This window comes from Pygoscelis adeliae, unplaced genomic scaffold (assembly GCF_000699105.1).
Source record: "Pygoscelis adeliae isolate BGI_AS28 unplaced genomic scaffold, ASM69910v1 Scaffold34, whole genome shotgun sequence".
Classification (NCBI taxonomy): domain Eukaryota; kingdom Metazoa; phylum Chordata; class Aves; order Sphenisciformes; family Spheniscidae; genus Pygoscelis; species Pygoscelis adeliae.
Window position 1 is genome coordinate 6,451,876 of NW_008824658.1, and position 10,670 is coordinate 6,462,545.

The 10,670-nt window shown below is 40.4% G+C and overlaps 1 protein-coding gene across 1 annotated transcript; it reads right to left on the bottom strand.

The window, feature by feature from the left end:
• On the bottom strand, positions 1-10,538 carry LOC103915851. Its single transcript, XM_009322779.1, has 11 exons — positions 10,450-10,538; positions 8,752-8,827; positions 7,668-7,728; positions 6,771-6,914; positions 5,769-5,812; positions 4,617-4,678; positions 3,685-3,757; positions 3,254-3,433; positions 2,807-2,887; positions 1,562-1,685; positions 1-56 (listed from the first exon to the last, which is right to left on the bottom strand). Exons 1-11 carry the CDS (start codon positions 10,536-10,538, stop codon positions 10-12), a joined length of 981 nt encoding a protein of 326 aa, XP_009321054.1. The 3' UTR covers positions 1-9.
• Positions 10,539-10,670: the final 132 nt, after the last annotated feature.

Below are 10,670 nucleotides of genomic sequence, written 5' to 3' on the forward strand. Positions count from 1 at the left end.
CCAGAAATCTCATCTGTGTTTACAGTAGATCCAGTTTTTGGTACTCGTAATAGTATCTGGGGAAAAAGTGATAAGTTAAATACTATCAGTAAAGTGGCACATTCTCAAGTGTAAGAGACCCGACGAGCTGTTTAGATGCTCAGTAGATATCTAGGCTATCATTTGTTTGGAGGAATCTGAATCTTGTAGGTCAACTGCAGTGAGAAGAGAACAACCGTTTTGAGTGTATGTACATTCCTAATGAAAAAGAGCATCATCCGAAAGACTCCTTGAGCGGAGATGAAAACATCCAGCATAAACCCACCCCCCCACCACCACCTCTAGGCAGTCTAATTCCCGATCCCCAGGCTCCTCTAGAAAAGCACTAACAAAACCCAACTTTTGTTGGGTTCAGCGGTGGGCTTTGTTGGGTTCTGACAACACCGCTTGCCGATTTCTGAGATCCGCTTGCCTGCCAAGTACAACCTATGTTCTGTATTACCACAGTCACCCTTGTTCTTTGATCTGTACAGAAGCATCAGGTGATTGCCATTAATTAACACATACACACACTTAAAAGCACTTTCCCACACTCTAGATGCTGTATGTACTCAATCTGTAATATAAGTACGAGAGTATTTGGACCTAGGAAACTGCAGTTCCATTGGAAATTTGTGTATATTCAGTATTTTTGAAAGCTACTATGCTTACGCAGTATCTCTGTATTAAATTAAACCAGCATAAATGACAAACATAACTTGCAGAAAACTTGCAGACATTGTCTGTAAAGAACTACTTTAAACTTAGGAAGACATATGCCATCCAGTGGCACACTGAGAAACTTCAAGAGAGATTGGAAAGGGAGGGGATTTTACCTCTATGGTAGTGCTGAGACAGTTTTGCACACATTTCTCATTTTTGTTTAACAAAAATCTAGGAAGTAAAAGAAGGAGCTTCCCCCGTGTGAAGGGTCTCAGGAGAAAAGAACAGAAACCTTTAGAGAAAAACCGAAATTTTTTAAAGAGAAACATACCCTATGACATGAACTACTTTCAGGGGGAAAAGAATACTGGATGCTAAAGAGATCAGTTTAGCTGAGAAAGACAGAAAACACACCAATGCCTGAAAGCTGAATTCAGACATATTCACCCTGGAAATGAGGCACAGGATAATAATTTACTAAACAAGCTGGTATCTTTTCTAGGGAGTCTCCGTACCAGCAATGAAGCTCAAAGTTGTGTTTAGGAGTAACTTGAAGAGGTGCAGATATTCCCAGAGTTACCTAGTAGCACCTTCTGGCCTTAATGATCTAGCCTATGAAACGGCTAGATTGTATTAATTCCTTTGCTAAAGATCCTTGGAGGAGAAAACGTTCGTGTAGTTTGTTAGTGAAGTACCATTGCGTGCAAACACTTAAGTCAGAAATTTGAGGTTTTCAGTGTCTTTTACTCTTTAGCCTTGTGATTTTTCCAAAGATTCAGACTTTAAAAAAAACAAAACAAAAAACAAAAAACAAAACCGCCTTTAAACACTCAAATAGCCAGTTGCCATCTGCACAGTGAACCAATTCGATATTTATTACCTTCAGGCACTCCCTCGGGAATGCAGAACGCTTTTGTGTTAACTGGAATTTGGTGAAGCCTGGAAGGCCTCCGGCACGGTGAAGTTCTGACAATGGAGCAGATTTCTTGTCTGCCACACAGAGGCTGAAAAGATTAATGACATTTCATTCACACAACTATTTCCATTGAAGAAATATTCTTCTAGGGAAATTAGAGATGACGTGCAGATTTCAAGGGATGTCACTAGAAAACATTTAAGACTACTTGTGTACGCTTCATATGCTATCAGAAAGGGTGATAGAAAGCTTCAAAGCTTAAATGTTTTCTTCAGCTGTTTGTAATACTGTAAGGCTTTACTATATAGTGCATTACGTACTAGCATGCCAAAACTGGATTTCAAGAGTGCAATAAAATTAGAACCTGAAAAATATTCTTTTCTTCTGGACTTTGAGGAATAATTTCTTTTTCTGAGCTCAGAGATGCAGGAACAATTTCTTCTGAATTTACATATGGACCTGTGGTATTCAGGAATAGGTCTTCCCCAGGTGAGGCTTTGCACACTGGTGACAAGCTAAGCTACAGCTCCGTCAAAATACAAATCATACAGCAATAACTACCCAATTAAATAACAGACAACAATTCAAATTGGCCAACACTTGTTGGCTCATGCAAAAGGTCTTCCATTGCTTCAAAAATACGATTTAGGACTCCAGTGATTCCTGTCTTTGGCCTCCAAGAAGACCCTGATGTTCACTGTTTGTTAATCTAGTATCCATAAACTCAAGTATGCTTGCAACAACACTAGGAAAGCCCAGTATGTTTTCCTGCCAAATAATCTGGTGCAAAATTAAGCAGTCTTTCTATTATACCCGTTCCCCTTTTTCTAAAAAAATTTAGAGTTTGCTGAGTTGGTTGGGAGCTATGGCATGAAAGTGACAGAGACATCATTTCTATTCCTGCAGAGAGAAGTGGCAGTGCTATACTACCTTTACTGACAAAGAACTCAAACTGGCGTTTATCAAAGGGGTAATGCAAGTAAGGCTACTAGGTGCTGGTTTTACATTAGAAGATGCTGCAAAAATACAAACCAGATACCTAGGGGTTTTGTTGTAGTATTTTTAACTGTCCAACTGATTGAATTTAACATGTAGTTTGTTGTGCAATTTGTATTGTAGCATAAGCATAGCCAGAATTGGACTGTGCCATGAAGAACAATTTGTTTGGTTTTAATCATTAAAAAAAAAAGTATCAGGATAGACACTCACATCTAGCTCTGCAGGCTGAGCAAAACCAAGATTTTTTAGGGCTTTATTTTCCTCCACGATCAGCATGGTGGAACTCATTTGCTAAACAAAAACAGAGCAGAATTCAGTATCAGTTTCCAATTTTATGAGTCCTACAGTATTCCCCTAGTACACAATACTGTTTATAACAACTCCATTTAGAATTACTGATAGTTCTTAGGGTTTAACTACTGAATTCCTGTCATTCACTGTTTTTTGGTCTTATGCTCTCCAAAATTGAGACAAAGAATCAGTTTACTGCCGCACAGACCACACGTTTCACGTCCCCTTCCCCAACTAGGGGATGAAGCACTTCCTACCACTTATTTAATTATTACAATATTTAATTGTAACTTTTGTCATGATTCAAAACTCTTCACTTCAATTTTATGCCTTTGCTAATCAGCGGGGCACAGCGGGAATACTTACCACCACAGCATCTGTCCATTTGGACGGCACTACTGCTGCTGTCAACCCCACCGATTTGGCTGAGGTGTTTCCTGGGGCGCCAAGCTGACCAAATGACGATGTACCACCTTCTAATGTACTAGAATTTTTTTCTTTTTTCTTACACTTCAGCCTTTCGGGTTTAGCAGTTTGATTGTCAGGCTAAAGGGTGAAACAATTACATTTTGTGTTATAAAGTGAATCTCTATAGTGTGGTAAGCACTAACAGAGTCCTACTGCCACACTCGAGCTCTTACACAACTGATCCAGTACCGCTGACACAGTCAGTCTGAAAAACAGTGAGCTTAGGGGGCACCCATGACTATTACTGCTGCCCAGAGGTAGAGGCAAACTACACCTTCGCACCCCTTTCAAGGTAACTACTACACTTCCAGGTGGAGTCTTCCACCTACACGAGGAAGGAGCAAGTCATCTATGTTACAACCTGGCTGATTTATTAAGGATCTTTCACCTTTCTTTCCGGTCCTAACGGTGAAGAACAGCGCATACCAGTTTTTAGGTCTGGAGTTCTCTCTCTTGCAGCTGTAATTTTACAGACTTTTTTTCCTGTGATAAATTTCCAACAGATTAATTAACTCTGAGACAAACAGCACAGCTACTCTCCAACCCATGTCTTACAGGACGGTTTTCAAAGAGGGATCATTCCAAAGCCACCCATGTAAACACACTTCCTCCCTTCAACATAATCCTCATCTCCCTCTCCCCGCCAACAGGGCTGCTTTTCTCCTCTCCCGTTCCTTGAGGAAACAAGGTTGAGTATTAATCTTCTGTTCACCTGGCTATTTACTGCTAGACAGACATACCATGGGAGCAGAGGAATTGCATAATCACAGCAGGCTTTGCCAGTGGCAACTTCTGCTGCTATTACAGTCCAAATTTAGCAGGGGAAAATTATGTGGTACCTGGGCCATAGCCAGAATTGCATCAGTCACAGTTCAGAACTGTAGTTACATGAGGGACTCCTAATACTATTTGTGAGGCTGATATGAACTAAGTTCAAGCAAGGAGCATGACACAAACAGTTCTGTTCCTGGGTAAGTTAAGTAAGAAATGCTAATTTTCACTGAGCATCACAGGTGATTAAATGGAAAAAGGGGGGGGAGGGGGCTGGGGTTTTTTTTTGTTCTTCTCCTAACATGTTAATTAGAACCAAGGAAAGATTTTCAATTCACACTTTCCCTTCTAGACACAATTGAGCTTAGCCTGTGCCAGGGGGACAAATGACCCCGTGGAAGCCTGGTTCTGATATTTTGCCATCATTTAAGTTTGGGTAGAATATTCTGTTGTCTCACAGCTAGTACAACTGCTTCAGGTCGTATTTTACCTGCCAGAGTAGTTGAAACACTTAATACTGAAGAACTGTAACTGCAATTTGATGGTCTCTTTCTAGAAGAGGAGGGAAAAAAAACAGTGAACAACTATTCTCAATGAATGTTAACGTTCAAAAAAAAGAAGGGATAAGGAAATCATAGCAAAATACAGACTGAGTGAAAAGGGATAAAGCTTATTTTTAAAAATATTGTTACTGAGTTACTTCATCACACTTTACAGTTATTTGATAGTTTATCATCAAGTCACACAGCTTATTCTGAAGATACTTGCAATTTAAGACCCACAGAAGACATTCACTAAAGCACTCAGCACTGAAGCATACTAGGACAGAACATATTTAAGGACGATGTAGAGGAAAATTAGGTTCACAAGAAAACTCAGATTGAATTGTGTAGAGATCTGTAACACTAAGATTGGTATAAATGAGTTATGAATGGAAATGTCTGCCTGGAAACAGCAGCACAAGGGTTAAAAGAAAGGATACTGTTCCTAGCAAAAAATCATTCATGTTACTCAGATTTTTATGTCAGGACCTGAAGGCGGCACTGTGACAAGGCCAAGTACAGAAGATGCAGTGAAAGACCCTGCACTGTGATAAGACCACAACACAGAGGACTTGTCAACACAAAACCTGGCATGCTAACAACAGGAGGGTGGCAAGAGGGTTCCAGCGTATCACATACGCCATTCTGCTTTCTGGTAGACGCGTATTCCAACTAAGAAAAAACTGACAACGGGCAGCAACCTGGCCCAAGATTTATGAAGGCTGAAGTCAGCAAGATCCTGAAGCAAAGGAGTGCCCCATATAAGCTGATGATTCCTAAAGAAAAGATCTGCCCAGAACCTAATTTTCTCCTGGGCAAGCACAGAACGCCAGAGACTTAACGAGGACTTGACAACGGGCACCCCTCATACTCTGTACTGCACAGGCAATCCCGGCCAGACCGCCTGGGCAGACACGTCTTGCTGCCTGTGACTGAATGAAGTCTGACAGAGTAAGTGCAATTGGATAAAAGCAATTTATTTAGGGACTTTGTAAATAAATGTCACCTTCCCCTTCCATAAAATCCTTCACTGAGTTTTCTTACATTGCCTTCCCTACAGCTGCAAGACCAAAACAAAAGTCTATAAGGCAATCTCTTACCTGACTTAATGCACCAGTTTCAAAGTTAGTGAGGACACAGGTAGCTGAAACTCAACAGAAGTGTTTGCAGGATCAGAGGCTTATTCATACTGGCCTTTCTTTTAAGTATCATTCAAAAGAGAAAAACCTGAACGTTTAGGTGCATCAAAGAGTCTGCTTTGCAGATTACCTTCTAGTGTATTGGTCTTGAAAATCATCCAGCACAGGTTCTAAAAAACATAAAAGCTAAACTTTAAAAGAAAAAGCTAAGCAGACCAGACAATGTTTTAGTGCACACTAAATTATAAAGCAAAATATTAGAAGCAAACACAGACCACTAAAAGGGAACTGTTCCCGACTATGCAGACATGCCTTATATGAAATGACCATTACATATTTTACACAGGTTCCTTGCACCAGAGTGAAATTTGTTTATGTATATATTCTTCAGTATTGTAGAAAAGAATTACCTAATATTGCTGAAAGATTTGAGATCTGTGGCATCTTATCTATGGTCACTGCTTTGCTGGAGTCCAGGAGAGTAGAGTTCCTGTATTTGCCAGAGTCCTCACAGTAAAAATTACTTCTTTCTGGACATAAAAGATGTAAGTGCAAGCTGCTCATGCTGAAATTCACCGAGTTACTAGTTTGTGACCAAACTGAAAGCAATCACACTTGCAAGACAGGAACTTTAAAGCAAAGGGAAAGCATTGTCTTGGCTCAAACAGCCACAGAAAAGTGTGGGAGGAATTTGACTCAAAGCAGATTTGTTGGTCATCCCCAATAAACAGCTTGCGTCAACAGTGAATACTTTAAGTTTACAGTACAATTCAAATTACACCAGGACCTGATTGACTCTGGACTGGAGGACCAGACATACAGATCCCACGTTAAGCACAGGTTGCCTTATAGCAAAGATCGGACCTGGTGAGTCACACCAAGAGAAGCCACTAGTCTTTGTATTGTAGATAGTCCCCGCACATTTTCTACATCATATAAAGCTCAAAAAACCAAAAGTCTCACCTGAACGATCATCTCTGAATGTTTCAGGGGATGGGCAACTGTTCAGGCTGTCACTATCACCTGTGTTATAATCTGCAGTTGAATCTACATCTAAACACTCTAGGAGAAAGGTTGAAACACCTGTGGGAAGAGTCATTCCTGTACCTAGAGAAAGAGGTAAAAAAGGTGGCTACCAAAAAAAAAAAAGGATCATCTTGTACAAGCCATCAGGATTTCCTTATCTAAGTTTCATTCCCATTATGAACTAAATATTGTCAAGTCAGTATCTTATACTGATTCATGATACAGTTAAAGAAACAAATAAACAAAGGGCATCCTGAAGCCCAATTTACACTACCATAAGCTAACAGAAGACACCTTCCTTGCCCAAGGCTCACTAGAAATACTTGAAGAATTTACTCTCTGACAAAGTAATTCTTAGCCAGGTTTGTTTTCAGAAGGACAAACTATTTAGGCACAAGCTTTTAAAAATGCAGGTTTGAGTAAACTGAAGAACTCATGTCAACAACTAGTTCTGTCAATGATAAAACCAAGATCATGTGGTTTTCAACAGGCTGGGCTCAAGACTGTCTCGGGTCTCGTCGGGCTCCTATCCTGTTTGTGCTGCCTACAAGCAATTCATGTGAACCAAGCCACGTGCTGGAATAAGAGGCAGAAGTCCAGCCAGTGGTCTCAAAAGCTTTACTTTCTGATATCGTGCAGTCAGAACCAGTACGAGAACAGCACACCCGTACTTTATAGAAATATAATGAAAATTATATAATGAATTTTACGTTTAGTTTTATACAGATATAAAAGTATATTTAATAATATAATGTTTATATTATATCAGATACATAAAATATATCCATTTATATTAAATGGATATATATAATTATATATATCCATTATACTCACTTGAAGTCACTTCAGCATTTTTCAAACTTCCTTTACTTTCAAAGTTGATTATCAGGGATTCCTAAAATTAAACACAAATACAAACAACCTGAGAAAATTGGATGTAGACCAAGAAATGCAATTAAATGTATTCCTACATTAGCAGACGCTCAGAAACTTACTGTCTGGTACTCCACCACTTAAACTTGCTATTCACAACGTAATTTGTACCAGGGGTTTTCATGCATCATTAACAAGTCTGCAATGTGACTTATAGTTCTAAAATCCATAATGAATACCCAATAATTTGATCCTACAGTCTTTGCTGGATGAGACTTCCAGTGAAGGCATACTGACGTCAGCTGAAGATATGCATAAGATAGCAGTGGAATAATGAATTTCCCTGTCTTTTTTTTTTTTTTGAGGTACAATTCATGCTGCTCACGTTCACATTCCTAGATTGCTCCTACAAATACAAACAACTATGTTGTTTCAGTAGTATATTGTACAAAACTAAACATTTGCAAGAAATTTAAATAATTGGTGGACTCTAAATAAGAGCTAACATTTTAAAGAAAAATAGTTTTACACCAATATCAGTCAAGCCCTTTGCTGTAGCAGATGTCAGTTCAAACACACCTGATGAACTATTTTCTTGCCACTGCAGCATTAACTGTCCTATAACACTTCTGCTCAGTCATCTCAAAATACATTGTTCCAGTTGTACTAACATGAGGAAGAGCACAACAGTGACTTGCCAAAGGTCTGTGTCTGAACTAGAAGTGAGCAATTCTCTGGAATCACTCTCTAATGAGGTATCTTCCACACAACACAATTGCTACGGCCTTTCCTCGTTAAGGATAATTAGTATTGATGTTTTCCCATGCTACCAATAGCTCCAACAGCTTTTATTCTGGCCAAAGACACAGGAAAATGTCACCAAAATACAGGACCAAGTTCACCCTGAAAAAATGTGCATGCACACAAACACACACAGAGCTCACGGGAAATTCTGCTTGATTAGAAAAAGAATTTAACATGTCACATTTCTTTGATTGGGCCTCCATAAACTACTAGTAGATAAAGAGCAAGAAAGCATTCTCACCTTCAGCGGTACAGTGTTTTCTATTTTCTCTTTGTTTTTTTCCAAGTCTGTTGCTGCTTTCACATTCACTTGATTGCTGCAGTTGAAGAACAGAGCTGAGCTCAATACACAGAGCTACACCGTTCTAGGGGAAGGCGACAAAAACTACAGAACGTCTTTATGAGGTGCCAACAAATAGTCTGACAACCATCAGTTTACCAAGAATTCAGACTGCCTATCTCCAAGAGACACCTCATGCAGACAAAACAATATAAATTATTAGCTAGTGTTAATAATGGTGTATTTGAATGAGTTCTGTCAGACCTCTGGTGGGATGAATGGCTCACTTCGGTGACTTCAAGATTTTCTTTAATTTTTGGTAGGGTTTTCACACTGGATTTCCCCTTCAGGCCTAGGGAAGAACAAGTATTCAGTTCAGTGATTTTAGTTTTAACATTAGAATCGAGATGATTATTTCCAATAGGGCACCTTTAGCTGTTCCCCCTCTTCCATGCCCATAACAATTTTTGACACACAAACATCGTAAAGTCTGAATTTGCTTTATTATTTCTACCCAAGCTTTTTTTATCAGCTTATCAACAAGACCAAAAAAATAGCAGACTTCAAGAAATACTTCAGGTGGTTTAGAAACCTCCCGATTAAAAAAGAAAAAGCCACTTCGGAAGTGACCTTTACTCCACCTAGGTTCAAAGTAGTTTGAGTCTAAATCAGTTTTAAATGGAGTTTATTAGGAGTACCATAAGAATTTCTACATAAACTGGTCTGCACTGTATATAATCCCAAAGGCCATGATGACACAATTACTTAGGAACCAGCAAATTTCAGAGACATATTTTCTTCTCCTAAAACCAACTTTATAAGTTGCTTAGCTTTGCGTTTTATTTTCAGTCACCAGGAGCTAGAAACAGCCAAACTTTCTAGAGTTACACTTTCATGACAGCAAGTTAAAAGAGCATCCATCCCCACACCAAGAAATAGGTCTGAAGTACTGCGTCCCCCAGCACTGCACAGAGCCCTGCAGCTGGAAATCCCTGGGAGCTCAGGACAGGACAGTGTATGAGCAGGACTCAACCCAGGACTCATCCCTTTCCCTCGTTCTTCCGCGTACGTAAGGATGAAAAGCGAACAGACCTCAAGGCAGCTGCTAGTTGTACTCAGTCAGGTACGCAAGAGTACTGAACAGCTACCAGAGCACGAGACAGCGGAGCAGGATCGAGATAGAAACTAGCGTTCGTTGTACGCCGTAAGAGTAATTTAAAGTCTTACCTTTAAATTATCACGATCAGTGTGGGACCGAGACATCCCACACTGGTCTTCCCCATTTACTTTACCAAATTACACTATTACCGTCAGCCTTTACTTGAAGTCCATACCTTGCCCTCAGACCGCATTTTTTTCTTTACAGTCTCCCAATTCTTAACTCGAGATCTGCTAAATTGTATTCAACAATGAGGCTGTTCCTTTTGAGGAACAACTTTAAGCCATTTTTTAAAGCAGCCTCTCAAAGGTGGGCATGCGTTTTGTCTTGCCATTTCTAAAGGAAATGATTGGGGCGGGGGGGAGGTACCTTACAAAAGGAAAAAACCCTTTTTATTACTAACTAACAGCTAAAACGGAGGACACGGTCCTCTTTCCAGATCACCTGCCTGCCTCCTCCACGCCCTGAGGGACGTGGGTAACAACAAACCGCTTCCCAACCTCACACGGGACCAGCTCGGCTGGACACAAAGGGCGAGAAACCCGGTGCTACGCGGCCGGGGGGGGAGGACGCGGAAACCACACGACATTTCGCAGACGGCGACCGGTAAGACCCTTCCCCGGAGGGTGACTTCACCTGACCGGCATCCTCACCCGCTCCTCAAACCGCCGCGGAAACGCGAGTATCGGACAAAGCGCAGCGCAGGACCCTCTCCCCCCCG

What these genes read in the sequence shown, in the direction of transcription:
- LOC103915851 (XM_009322779.1), bottom strand. Translation starts at nt 10,538, where the DNA reads ATGTCGTGTGGTTTCCGCGTCCTCCCCCCCCGGCCGCGTAGCACCGGG. An exon ending in AAAACACTGTACCGCTGAAG is followed by an intron (nt 7,729 to 8,751) that starts GTGAGAATGCTT and finishes GTTTAATTTTAG; the next exon opens with GAATCCCTGATAATCAACTT. An exon ending in AAACTGGTGCATTAAGTCAG is followed by an intron (nt 4,679 to 5,768) that starts GTAAGAGATTGC and finishes CTCCTCTTCTAG; the next exon opens with AAAGAGACCATCAAATTGCA.